This window comes from Muntiacus reevesi, chromosome 3 (assembly GCF_963930625.1).
Source record: "Muntiacus reevesi chromosome 3, mMunRee1.1, whole genome shotgun sequence".
Taxonomy (NCBI): Eukaryota; Metazoa; Chordata; class Mammalia; order Artiodactyla; family Cervidae; genus Muntiacus; species Muntiacus reevesi.
Window position 1 is genome coordinate 121,046,600 of NC_089251.1, and position 14,845 is coordinate 121,061,444.

The window sequence follows — 14,845 nt, forward strand, 5'->3', positions numbered from 1 at the left end:
TCGAGTGATGAGTGGTTCACGATAGTGCTTCACTATAAATTCTCCTCCCCCTTTACCGTCCCAGCCAGCCAGGGCACAAGGCACGGTGATAGAATGCTTCAGTTTTGCCCCCTCCCTCCCTCCTGCCTCACACAATCCCAAGATCCCCTGCCATGGGGAGGAGAACAAAGACATTTTTTACCCAGAGTTCTTGGTTTCCTGGAAAATGAAAGGCAGGTTAGTTTCCAGTTTTACCCCTAGCCTCTTCCTGAATAAAAGCATTGCATGGTGTATTTTAGATGATTTCTTAATGAAAACAGATTTTTAAGTTGTTGTTCAGTTGCTCTCTGTCCAGCTCCTTGGGACCCCGTGGAGTGCAGCATGCTAGGCTCTGTCTTCTACTATCTCCCGGAGTTTGCTCAAATTCATGTCCCATTGATTTTTATACAGTCCACCATTTTGAAGAAACAGTGTAACACTCTATGTGAATATATGTCTAATAAATTTTGTTTAGATGAAAGGACAAGGAATATGTCACTAACACCTTAATTATGTAAATAATGCTTTGACATGATATTTATTTCTCCCCAGTGATTTTCAGTTATCAAAAGGGATACCTGTCTTTACTCATAACAACTTTTCTATAAAAAATAAATGTTCCATTAGTATGTCAAGATAACATTAAATGATGTTTTCACTTCCTATTTAGCATCACCTCAAGGGACTTATTTCTAAATAATATAATTTTAGGGACTGAATCATCTTCTGTTTCTGAGTCAGTTAAAATTCTCTACAGGTAATGGCTTCTCCATAAAAAGGCACTGCCTGTGCCCAGGCCTGTGACAGAACTGGTGAAATAAAGCAAACCCTCATGTAGAATTTTGATATCCTGTCTTTTATTTGGAGCCCTCATTCTGACTGTTTTTTGCTTAGTCAGGAAGTTAAGTGGCCATTTTCAAGTGGTGTGGAAGAGAGACCGTGACTTCCCACCAAGGACGCTGTGTCACTTGAAAAACAGCAGTGTCTCATTAGCTCCTCATCAGCTTGGAGAAGGTGAAAGAAGTGTCTCTGTTAAGTTCAGCAAGTGAAAGGCAAAGGAGAAAAGGAAAGATATTCCCATCTGAATGCAGAGTTCCAAAGAACAGCAAGAAGAGATAAGAAAACCTTCCTCAGTGATCACTGCAAAAAAATAGAGGAAAACAATAGAATGAGAATGACTAGAGATCTCTTCAAGAAAATTAGAGATACCCAGGGAATATCTCATGCAAAGATGGGCACAGTAAAGGACAGAAATGGTATGGATCTAACAGAAGCAGAAGATATTAAGAAGAGGTGGCAAGAATACACAGAAGAACTATACAAAACGGATCTTAATGACCCAGATAACAACAATGGTGTGATCACTCACCTAGAGCCAGACATCCTGAAGTGAAAAGTCAAGTTGACATTAGGAAGCATCACTATGAACATAGCTAGTGGAGGTGATGGAATTCCAGCTGAGTTATTTCAAATCCTAAAAGATGATGCTGTTAAAGTGTTGCACTCAATATGTCGGCAAATTTGGAAAACTCAGCAGTGGCCACAGGACTGAAAAAGTCAGTTTTCATTCCAGTCCCAAACAAGGGTAATGCCAAAGAATGTTCACACACCACACAATTGCACTCATCTCACATGCTAGAAGTAAGGCTCAAAATTCTCCAAGCCAGGCTTCAGCAATACATGAACTATGAACTTCCAGATGTTCAAGCTGGATTTAGAAAAGGCAAAGAAACCAGAGATCAAATTGTCAACATCAGTTGGATCATAGAAAAAGCAAGAGAGTTCCAGAAAAATATCTACTTCTGCTTCATTGACTACACTAAAACCTTTGACTGTGTGAATCACAACTGTGGAAAGTTCTATGGAACTGTGGAAAGTTCTTAAAGAGATGGGAATACCAGACCACCTTACCTGCCTCCTGAGAAACCTTTATGCAGGTCAAGAAGCAACAGTTAGAACCGGACATGAAACCACAAACTGATTCCAAATTGGGAAAGGAGTATGTCAGGACTTTTTATTGTCACCTGTTTATTTAACTTATAATGCCATCATGAGTAATGGCAGGCTGGATGAAGCACAAGCCAGAATCAAAATTGCTGGGAGAAATATCAAAAACCTCAGATATGCAGATGACACCACCCTTATGGCAGAAAGCAAAGAAGAACTAAAAAGTCTTTTGATGAAGGTGAAAGTGGAAAGTGAAAACTCCAGCTAAAAACTTAACATTCAAAAAATTAAGATCATGGCATCTGGTCCCATCACTTCCTGGCAAATAGATGGGGAAACAGTGAAAACAGCAAGAGATTTTATTTTCTTGTGCTCCAAAATCACTGCAGATGGTGACTGCAGCCATGATATTAAAAGACACTTACTCCTTGGAATAAAATCTTTGACAAACCAAGACAGAGTATTAAAAAGCAGAGACATTACTTTGCCAACAAAAGTCCGTCTAGTCAAAGCTATGGTTTTTCCAATAGTCATGTATTGGTGTGAGAATTAGGCTGTAAAGAAAACTGAGCTCTGAAGAATTGATGCTTTTGAATTGTGGTATTGGAGAAGACTCTTGAGAGTACCTTGGACTGCAAGAAAATCAAACCAGTCAATCCTAAAGGAAATTAGTCGTGAATATTCATTGGAAGGACTGATGCTGAAGGTGAAACACCAGTACTTTGTCCACCTGATGCTAAGAGCCGACTCATTGGAAAAGACCCTGATGCTGGGAAAGATTGAAGGCAGGAGGAAAAGGGGATGACAGAGGATGAGATGGTTGGATGGCATCACTGACTCGATGGACATGAATTTGAGCAAGTTCCGGGAGATGTCATGATTGAATACAGAAGCATCTAATCTGTCCCACCACTGCCTGTGAACTTGTCCTTGGAGTGGAAGGACACCTAATATCAGCTTATAACTACCTTCAGTCTTATTTCAATTCAAAAGATAAATTCCAAACATTCTCGGTGCCCAATGCACTGTCATTCCTCTCCAGTAAATGACACCTTTATTCTCAAGCTTTCTCTTTTAGTGTTACATCTAATTATTAAAATGCTACGTGTACTTGAACATCACACATTCAGGACATTCATCAAAAGTTTATCAAATATGTACAACATGCCAACATTGTTCTAGGCTCTGGAGACACAGGGAACAAAAAAGCCAAGGTGTTCTACCCTCTGGGAATTCATATTCCAGCTTAGGAAGGGCCCAGGGCAGGGAAAAGGTAAACCAAAGGTTAGGCTCAGCTTGTCAAGACCAAACTTGAAATGTAATGGGAGCTTATTCTGAATAAGGAAAAATGAGAGACACACTGAAGCAGTATTTTATGCCCTGCAAACATGAGCCAAATGCAAAGAATCACCTGAGACACTAATTTACAACTCACATCTTAGGCCCCTTCTTGAAGCTCCCTTTCTAAGAGTGGGGCCTAGAGATATGCACTTTTGACATATTTGTTCAAGTATGATGATTCTGATGAACACTAAAATTTGAGACTCCCTTCCATAAGAAATAGGCTTTCCAGGTGACTCTAGTGGTAAAGAACCTACCTGCCAATGCAAGAAACACTAAGAGATGTGGGTTCCATCTGTGGATTGGGAAGATCCCCTGGAGAAGAGAATAGAAACCCACTGCAGTATTCTTGCCTGGAGATTCCCATGGACAGAGGAGCCTGGAGGGCTCCAGTCCCTGGGGTTGCAAAGTGTCAGGCATGACTGAGACACTAACACTTCCTTAGAAATATTTGAAGCAGGATTTGAGGTGGCTTTTTAAGTTTGCTAAATTCCAAAGGAAAGATTGCTGAGAATCATAGCACTTGAAAATCTAAAATACAGTTTATAAATTTAATTCACAATGATCTTCACATCTGTTAAATTTAATCTACTTAATTCATGGAAGGGAAAAATCATGGCAGCCATTTTTTTAAAAAAAGGATATCAATTAACTAATTGCTCTGCGTGGTGGAGGCATCTCATTATTGTTCTCCAGCTCTTTTACTTCTGTTTAAATTCAATAATTGGGGAGCCAGAATGAGCTGATGACTGGCCTCATAGTAAATCAGTTGCCTTCCTCATCATTAAGCTCATTTGGGGAATTACATCCTTCTCTTGAGGGCAGAGCATAGAACAGAATGTCCTAAGAGGAAACAGATGTACGCCTGCCTTCCTAAGAAAGTGGGTGTCAGAAGAAGATTTGCTTCTCCTTTAATGTCTTACTCTTCTCCACAAGCAAAGTAGAGGAAAGAGAATGAGAGAGAAAATATTGATGGCATTTGCTGTTAACTTAACTTTCCCCAAAATACTACACTTAAAGTTTCTGTTTTGAAGACAGTACCTGACAAAGGAAAAAGAAAGAATTAAATGTTATCTTAGCTTAAGCTGCTCTAATAAAATAATATAGACAGTGGCTTGAACAGCAGACATTTATTTCTTAGAGTTCTGGAGGCTAGAAAGTCTGAGATCAAAGTGCCAACAGGTGCATTTCTTGATGACGGACAGCTTCATTTCTGTGCCATCACATGGCAGAGAGCCAGCTCTGGTATATCTTCATCTTCTCAGAAGGGCATGAATTCCATCCTGTGAGCCCCATCCCTTGGGGATGCTTTTATGGCCCAATGCTCGAGCCAATTAAATCAAACCCTTCTCTTGGAATGAACCAGGCTTTGGGGTTTTCTCAAGATCCCTGGGGGGTCCTAGGGTACAGCCAAGGCTGAGAATCTCGACTCCTACAGGCCATAGTTGCAGGAGCAATATAAAGGCCAGCTCACTTACGCATAATGAAATGGACTGCCTTGGAACAAAAGAAGGTAGCTGCTTTCAGAAATCTACATTGAGTGTTTCCAAAAAAAAATCTATAAACAATTTGCAACAACTCCCATAGATTCCTTTCGGTCCTTGGATCGGGAAAATCTCCTGGAGAAGGAAATGGCAACCCACTTCAGTACTCCTGCCTGGAAAATCCCACGGACAAATGAGCCTGAGGGGCTACAGTTCATGGGGTCACCAAGAGTCAGACACAACTTAGCACCTACCTAAACAACAACAATGCATAGATCCCACCATATGATTTTATAAACAGGTAATCTAATTGAGTAAATGCACCTGGGAATACAAAATGTACCTATCATGTGATAGGTCTACAACATACCATCACAGGATGTAAATTCTTCTAGCTTCCTAAAACGAAACATTTGTTCAAGGAAATGACAACTATGATACATAGGAAGGGACCTTAATTCTTATTAATTGTGAAATGATAGAAAATGAAATTTTTTTATTTTTATTTGTCAGTATGTTGGAAAGAAAAACTCAGATCCCTGACATCCTAAAGCTGATTATGAAATTACCAAGTCCATAGCATGGACAGACACAGTGAAAGATATAGGGACAGCTGCTAAACAGAATGCAGTTTTTAAAGACTGTAGTAATGAACTAGAAGTGTCCTCTTCTGGTTTATTTATAATCTTAGCTTCATTTTTGTCTAGGCTGGATGCATCAGAAAAGTGCTCAGGGCTGGTGCACTGGGATGACCCAGAGGGATGGGATGGGGAGGGAGGTGGGGGGGAGGAGATCAGGATGGGGAACACATGTAAATCCATGGCTGATTCATGTCAATGTATGGCAGAAACCACTACAATATTGTAAAGTAATTAGCCTCCAACTAATAAAAATAAATGAAAAAAAATAGAATTTTTTTTAAATAAAGGAACCCCCATCATCAACCCCACCAATGTTTCAAGGTCTTAATGTGTGAGACGAAGCCATCTCAGACTAAAAGCATGCTATATTTAGTGGGACCAGATAATTTTTAAAAATCGCTTTATTGGGATATGCTTAGCCACTCAGTCATGTCTAATTCTTTGCGACCCCGTGGACTATAGCTCACCAGGCTCCTCTGTCCATGGGGATTCTCCAGGCGGGAATACTGGAGCGGGTTGCCATTTTCTTCTCCAATTTATTGGGATATCAACCTGACCTTAGAAGTCATGAGACAGATTCTAGCATGTAGCCATTTCACAAACTACTGATAGAGTAGCCTCGTTGGTAGGACATTTTGACAATTTGGGGTCAGTTTACAACATCCTGTGGTCATCATCACAGACCACAGTGGGAGACCCTGCTTCAGCAGGCCCAAAATAGATGGAAAGTAGCTAACACCTTCCAGAAAAGTCTGAAGCAGACAGCCTTCTGGGAAGAGTTTAACCAATACTGACATCTGCTCTGTAATTTTCATTCTCTCCCAGAGCAATGACTCAGAGGTTAAAGTTGGGAATAAGATGGTGGCCCAGGAAACTAGAGTGTACAGAAAGAAAAAAAAAAAGTGCTGAGACGAAGTTTATATTTCTGTGTACTTTATACTGCATCTTTATAAAACATGCTAAAGAAGAGGAAACACCCTCATGGGATAAGTCTGGTCTAAGACCACTGATGGAAGGAAAGACCTGGAGAAAAATCTTGAAGAGAAGTCGATGAATTATTAATACAAGCCTCTCTCAGTGAGACCTCAGAAACGATGTTCAAACCTTCTGCACTGGGAGCACCCTTCTCCAGTAAGAGCTGGATAAGTCTGATTAACAAAATCATGCAAAGACATCCTAGCCTTTCTCCCCTTTTTCTTGAGGCCGCCTGTTTTTGCCACCTAATCCAAAGGAAAAACATGCATGCCTGGGATTTTTCCTACACACCATGATACAAGTAACAGCTCACAAAATTATTTTTATGCAGCTCCATAAATTACTAATAATCGCCTAGAGTGTTCCTCTTTCTGATGGTATTTGTGTTCTGAGCAAAGTCTTAACCTAAAGGATTAAGTTCTCTAAAATTTCAGGAGTCTGACAGACAGAAAGCTCAACAGAATTGTGAGGGATACCGGACAACTAACAGTCTGAAATTCTGTCACTGAGACTGATGGAGCTGATTGGAGCTAACCTTCCAGGGCTGTTGTAGTGACCAGTGAAGAGGGGTCCTGGGCACCCCACCTCCACCATGCATGCCCACTCCCAGTCACAGGTGATCAAACACCTGCCCCATGACCATCTCTGACTTTGCTCTTTGCACACACTACTATGGCACCAGTTCAGGCTCTGCCTTTGCTTAGATTCTCAGCCTCAACTCATTTTTTGGAGCATCCTATCAGTAGGAAATTATTGAGGAGGCAGCCCCAAGATGTGCCTGGTAATTTTTTAATGGTGTAAATGTAAATATGTAAAACTCAAGAATGAATATTTAGACAAGGTTCCACTCCAGTGATTCTGGATGTCACTCCATATTTCAAGCAGTCTTATTGATCATTCTGAATGCATTTGATATATTTGACTCACATTTGGATGTTCCACCTTCTGCAAATATTTATTGAGTCCCTAGTAGGTACAGGCACAAGATATTAGGTTGGCCAAACAGTTCATTCACGTTTTTTCCATAATATGTTACCAATATTAAGTGATTAAGGACTTCCCTGGTTAACTTTCAGTGGCTAAGAATCCGCCTGCCAATGCAGGGAACATGGGTTTGATCCTTGGGTCTAGGAAGATCCCTCAGATTGCAGAGTAACTAAGTTGGTGCACCATACCTACTGAGTCTGTTACTCTAGAGCCCGTGATCCCCAACAAGAGAAGCTACTGCAATGACAAGCCCTCTCACTACAACAGAGTAGCCCCTGCTCGCTTCAACTAGAGAAAGCCCACACGCAGCAACAAAGACCTGGTAAAACAAAACAAAACAAAACAAAAAAATGTGATTGGTAGTTCAGGTGGTGTCCTTTCCCAGGGAGATTACCGTCTATAATCCTGTTGCCATCAGCTTCCCATTGGTCTCCCTTTTTGCATCTTCCCAAAACTCTTTGAGATGATGTTTATGTTTCCATGTATTAAAAGTTAAGCATTTTATTTTCCAGCCTAGAAAACTGCTTTATTCTGATTAATCCAACACAAGGCGAATGAGTACAATAAAGCCCTGATTTCTGTAACTGCAGTAGCTGGTGCTGTCACAGCAGCTGGAAGAAGAAACATAATTTAATAGTAGCTCTCTGGGAAACAACTTCTCAGTAATTGAAATGAATTAGCAAATTCAAACTGAAGGGGGTGGGGGAAGATCAGAAAAAATTAGCATTCCAATTTCTGGCTCATCTTCAAAGTCTGAGCAAATGTGAAATGAGCAGGGCAAAGAAATTCTAAAAGTAAACATTGAAGAAATAGTAACTAAACCACATCTCTCATCTTTTTAAGAAATAGATTTTTCTTCCTTAATAAGCGATGCTAGAGTCCCAGCCTTTCCTTTATCCCAGTGTTCCAAATAAATATTAATGTCTTATTATCCTAACTTGGAGAAGGAAATGGTAGCCCACTCCAGTTTTCTTGCTTGGAAAATCCCATGGAGAGAGGAGCCTGGCAGGCTACAGTCCGTGGGGTCTCAAAGAGTCAAACACAACTGTAGTGACTTAGCATATTCTCCTACCAGCAAAAGGTATGGGGTACTGTAGCAAAAAGAGCTTTGGGCTGCAGTGTCAGAAGACCATGAATCCTGGGACTTCCTTGGTGGTTCAGTGGTTAAGACTTCACACTCCAGTGCAAGGGATGTGGGTTCCATCTCTGGTCAAGGGGATAAGACCCCACATACCTTGTGATCAAAAAGACAAAATGTAGACAACAGAAGCAATATTGTAACAAATTTGATAAAGACTCTTAAAATGATCCACATTAAAAAAAGGAGACCATCTTACTGCCAACTTTTCATCTCACAAACAATTTTTCATCTTTAAATGCCTGATTTGCAGGGTTATTGATGGAATTAAATGAGATTACATGCTTGAAAGGTACTTCCTACAGGTTTTGGCTTTTAATAGTTGTTACTTTTCTTTATATGTATCTGACTAAGCAGTTTGAGAGGACTTCATGCTGAGCTTTAGGCCACAGTTTCATGAAGGGGACCATCTGTAATGATTTTCCCATCTTCCAGTGCTCCAACTCAACCTGCAGTCAGATGCTTTCTAAGTTGTGGCCAATTGAAACTGATACCATTAGCCAGGTGATGAGTCAGAATGTTTCCTCAGTCTTTCCTTTTACTGTTCCAATGGAAAGACAGAGTCTCTTGAAACTTGATGAAGGAGGAGGGAACTTTTCAAAGTGGAATGAGGAACCAATAAATAAAACTTTTACCCAAAAGCTTGTTGTTCAGTCGCTAAAGTCATGCCCGACTCTGCGGGCCCATGGACTGCAGCACGCTAGGCTTTCCTTTCATTCACTATCTCCTGGAGTTTGCTCAGATTCATATTCACTAAGTCAATGATGACACCTAACCATCTCATCCTCTGTCGCCCTCTTCTCCTCCTGTTCTCAGTCTTTCCCATCATCAGGCTCTTTTCCAATGAGTTGGCTCTTCACATCAGGTGGCCAGAGTATTGTACTGGAACTTCAACATCAGTCCTTCCAATGAATATTCAGAGTTGATTTCCTTTAAGATTCACTGGTTTGATCTCCTTGCGGCCCAAGGGACTCTCAAGAGTCTTCACCAGCACCCAAAATTTTAACACAATTTATTTGGCCTAAATGGTACATCCTATGAAAGATTGTGTATGCCACTGATAGAAGGCACTGGGAACCATGCCATACAGACCTGTTAGAGAGAGTCTAACCCAGAGAAAAGTGGATCTGAGGGAACTCTTCAAATACCAAAAAGATAAGATGTTGAAAGAATTCCATGTAGACTCTCAAAATTGGTGGATGGCAACTGCTGTGAGGAAAATCTCAGTTCAGTTGAAAGAACCCTCTAATAATCTGGACTGTCTACAAAGAAAATAGACTGTCCTAAAATATAGTTCCCTGTCACTAGAGGTATTCAAAAACAGCCTAGAGAGCCATTGGCTTTGGTAGAGTGGTTGAATGAGATGACTTTGAGGATTGTCTGTGATATGTGAGTCCTAACTCTGTGCCTTCCTCTAGTTTCTAGATGTCGTGCGGCTGGTCCATCAGAAGTCCTGGAAGGTGGGGGATATCTTCCATGCAGTGGTTCAGTACTGCAAGATCCACGAGGAGCGGAGGGATGGGACCCCGAGTCTCTTTGACTGGCTCTTGGAACTGGGATAAGGCAGCCGTCTCCTGTAGAGTATCCCTTTCCTTCTTTCCAGCTTAGGTTACAGTGGTTTGCTCTAAATGCTCTAAACTTTCTCAAAACATCACATCACATTAACAGAGCTAGGAAAAAACCTGCTCCTCGGGTCTGCTGCTCATGGAATAAATCTGAGGGAAAGCAAAATATAGGTCTGTACAAATCAACACAACCTGTAGGTGACTTTAAAAGAGCTTATGTTAGAATGGCTGGAGAAACAGAAATTGTAATGGACCCAAATGGAAAACTTAGGACTAGGCCTAGACTCCAGAAGAGTTGCAATTGCATATGTTTAATAACATAAAATTTCATGTAATATCTCCAATTATATGAATCAACTGGAAACATCACTGGTCAAAATCATTTTATAAACTCTACTGTAAACTTTATTTTACTTTTTTGGGCAGATTAAAGGGTCTATCAGCCCAGGTAAGTATTTAAGATATGGGTGAGAAATTTCCAAAATTTTGATATAAAAGCTTTTCAGTTTTAGACCGTTATCAGTGGATGTTAACAGAGATGCAAGGATATATCAGTGTTGCCTATAGAGGTGATTTCATTTGTTCACTCTAGCCCACTGATAAATATTTCATATCTCCCCAACAATGTCTGAGTTCCTAGCTAATCAAAAGACTCTTGGTGTTCAGCTGAGAGAGAGAAAGGTGGAAGATTGTCTTATTTCCATCTGTTTATTACATGAGTGACATGGTTACAGAATTTACCCTATGGGAAAGCTTTCCTGCTAAAGAGAGTCTTTGGAGAGAAAGTCTGCTTGTATATTAAATTATATAAAATATAAACCTTCATTTTTATTGTAAATTATGAAGATATTATCATAAATAATATATCAGGTTAGCCTTAGAGGTTCATAAAATATGAAGAGATTATTGTTTTAAGTTGTATATTGACATTTGAGCCCTATGATTTCATTATAAACATCTTGGTGCCGGTATGGCAGACCTGTTAGTCAGAGGACATTTATAATGAATGCAGGGTTTGACATATCCAGTTAGGATCATATACTTACTAATTTAAGGATACTGACATTTAATTTGGGAAAAAGAAAATATTGTCACATTGAAGTATTTTAAAAACAGAGATTTACTTTTTTGAAAAATAAAGGTATTTAACTTCTCCCTAATAGGTCTTTTTCCCCTTCAGCTAAATGAGCTAGACTGACTTTTATTTTCTTGATCAAAGAAAGTGTTTATTAAAGATTTCCTGAAATACTATGCTTTTACACTATTTTTAAGATTGTCAGGTAATTTTAAATGTGAACAAAGCCCCACGCCATTGATGCTGGCTTTCTGTGTCATCCACATTGACAAGAAATTGACATTTCTTGAAATGTCAAAAAAACTTTATTGGAAGTTATCCTCCCTACCACCCACCCCCAGAATCCTTTCCAGGACTCATTAGGCATTTATTATAGAAAAATAGTCCAAATTTGGGTTATATGTTTAATTGATGTATTATACAAATACCAAACTTGAACATTTATCCACCCTCTCAAATTGAAAGTCTTTGCGATACTAAATGGAAAAGGATATGTTTATTTTTTAAACAACCCCAGAAGATTGTAATATTGTGTGTAGACTTCTGTTGTGCTCAAATGAATGTTTACTTATCCTACAAAGCACAAATACTGAATTATAACCATGTGATGAAATATATGTTGTACCTAAAATTGCAAACTAATCAATAAATTTTTGTTGCCAGCTGGCTGATCATTTTTTTCTCCCAGAGCTAAAATGCCTCATAGGAAAAGTAGTCACAGTGTGATTGGATGAAGGTTGATTCATCTCTGATACAACGTCACTGTCCCACGTTCAGTATTTGAATAAGCAGATATTCTTTGACTAAATTGTTGGGATCAATGGTATTTACATAAATCAGCACTTCTCAATCTTAGCACCACTGTCAGGCAAGGCTGGATAATTCTTTGTTGTGGGGCAGGGATACTGCCCTTCATATTGTTGGATGTTTAGCAGTGACCCCTTTCCCGACTTCTACCTATAGATGTCAGTGACTATCTCCTCCCAGTTATGACAACCAAAAAAGTAGATTCTGGGGGGCAAAATCACCATTGGTTGAGGATCTTTGGTGTAAGTAATGCCTTGAAAAGGCAGAGCCTGAGGCTCTAGGAGGCATTAGCATAAAGGAGGGCCTGTATAGCCCCTCGTCTGGAGAACCCCAGTAGGAACCTGAAAAACAGGCATTGGGAAAATCCCCTGGAGAAGGGAAAGGCTTCCCACTCCAGTGTTCTGGCCTGGAGAATGCCATGGGCTGTCTAGTCCATGGGGTCACAAAGAGTTGGACAAGACTGAGTGACTTTCACTTTCACTTTTCACTTTCGCCACACCTCCCAGGACTAACTGGGCTGTGGCCTTTACAGTAAGTCTCAGGGACAAGAGAGAGAGGCTCCAGGCAACCAGACATCTCCAGACCTGGGAATAAACCAACCTAGAAGCAAGTAAGCTAGAGGTAAATGTCCCGTCTTAGAGATAAATGGACTGGTGCTCTTTGAACTCATTAGAATTTATTATGACGCAAGATATATAGCAAAAGAAAAAAAATTATTCAGGTAATTAAAAATAAGGATAACATATCTACTATTCTCAACAACTTTGTTAGTTGCAATTTTTATGATGATTTTCCAAAAGTGGAAAGCTAAAATATAGAGAACCTAAATGATCTGTACAATGCTTAAAACAATGAGGGGCAAAAGTGGGGTCCGATAAGACTTAAAGAGGTGAGCTCATTTTTTCCAGCTCCCACAGCTATGAAGAATTTGAGCATGGGCAGTCTGACTGCAAATCTTAACCACTGTACCATACTTCTGGCTGAGAGCATGTGCTATTTTTATAATTTGAGTAAATGAAATAAGATCTAAAATTTTTTAAAATGAGATCTGTTTTCTTAATACCTGTATGAAAACTAGAAAGATTGTGTAGAAATAGCTAGACAGTTGTATCAATATTTTAATTACAATCTGATGTTTTCCAACTGCAAAGCCATATTTGGTAAAAATTTATGATGTATCTCTTACAATCAAAATTATTTCATTGAGGTTAATTTATGTATGAGACAGCGTGTGTGGGTGTGCTGACTATTCAGATATTTAGACTAATGAAACAAAGCATTTTCTTTTTCTATAGGTTAATTATGTTTGGAAAAAAATACTCTCCATGAACACCAGCCCACATAAATAAAAACATATTCAATCTCAAAAATTATTAGATTTATAGAAAGAACGTATTGAGATACCTGAGCATTTTATTTTATTCACTAATAAAAAGGCTTGGATATGCTTATGTAAAGAGTTCTCCATCAGCCAGGGGACAATGTCAAATAAAAATAAACTCTAGGCATTAGTAAGGAGTGACTTTATTTGAAAGGATTTCTATAAAAAGGGGACAATGGGAAGGAATGGGGACTATTTCTATTGCAAAGTAAGAAAGCTCCAACTGTGAGATCTACAAGTGTTCAGGGCCAAAAAAAAAGAGGTTTTATTTCAGAGAGAAAAGGACTAGAAAGAACCAGGTGTGGAGAATGAGATGAGACAGTGCAGGTGTCATGATGGGGCAGTAGATCAGAGAATTTTTTTGTTTGTTTTCTTTTGTTTTTCCATTTATTTTTATTAGTTGGAGGCTAATTACTTTACAATATTGTAGTGGGTTTTGTCATACATTGACCTGAATCAGCCATGGATTTACATGTGTTCCCCATCCCGTTCCCCACTCCCGCCTCCCTCTCCACCCGATTCCTCTGGGTCTTCCCAGTGCACCAGCCCTGAGCACTTGTCTCATGCATCCAACCTGGGCTGATGATCTGTTTCACCCTTGAAAATATACATGTTTCGATGCTGTTCTCTTGAAACATCCCACCCTCGCCTTCTCCCACAGAGTCCAAAAGTCTGTTCTGTACATCTGTGTCTCTTTTTCTGTTTTGCATATAGGGTTATCGTTACCATATTTCTAAATTCCATATATATGTGTTAGTATACTGTATTGGTCTTTATCTTTCTGGCTTACTTCACTCTGTATAATGGGCTCCAGTTTCATCCATCTCATTAGAACTGATTCAAATGAATTCTTTTTAATGGCTGAGTAATATTCCATGGTGTATATGTACCACAGCTTCCTTATCCATTCATCTGCTGATGGGCATCTAGGTTGCTTCCATGTCCTGGCTATTATAAACAGTGCTGCGATGAACATTGGGGTGCACGTGTCTCTTTCAGATCTGGTTTCCTCTGTGTGTATGCCCAGAAGTGGGATTGCTGGGTCATATGGCAGTTCTATTTCCAGTTTTTTAAGAAATCTCCACACTGTTCTCCATAGCGGCTGTACTAGATTGCATTCCCACCAAAAGTGTAAGAGGGTTCCCTTTTCTCCGCACCTTCTCCAGCATTTATTGCTTGTAGACTTTTAGATAGCAGCCATCCTGACTGGCATGTAATGGTACCTCATTGTGGTTTTGATTTGTTTTATCCTGGGCTCAGTCTATTCTGAGGAGGGGTTCTTTAAGGAGGCACTATATACTGGATCCGGCCAACAAGGATGGGTCAGAGTTAAGGAGCCTGGAGAAAGTCGAGAAACTTAACTAAAGTTTGGTTAACAAGTATTTTCCTCTAGTTAACCAGTGGGTACAAATAGTTCAGCTAATGATATATAAGACCAAGAAAGGAAATTTGGATGGTCTTTGTGAACAAGGGGGCTTCCATGGGT

General features: G+C 39.7%; 1 protein-coding gene across 1 annotated transcript in view; it reads left to right on the plus strand.

Annotated features, from left to right (window-relative positions):
• Window positions 1-10,647, plus strand: part of SPHKAP (SPHK1 interactor, AKAP domain containing) — a 186,441-nt gene extending 175,794 nt beyond the window's left edge. Inside the window, exon 12 of the mRNA XM_065928912.1 lies at window positions 9,950-10,647. Coding sequence (XP_065784984.1) covers window positions 9,950-10,093 — 144 coding nt within the window. The 3' untranslated portion in view covers window positions 10,094-10,647. The remainder of the gene's footprint in view (window positions 1-9,949) is intronic.
• Window positions 10,648-14,845: the final 4,198 nt, after the last annotated feature.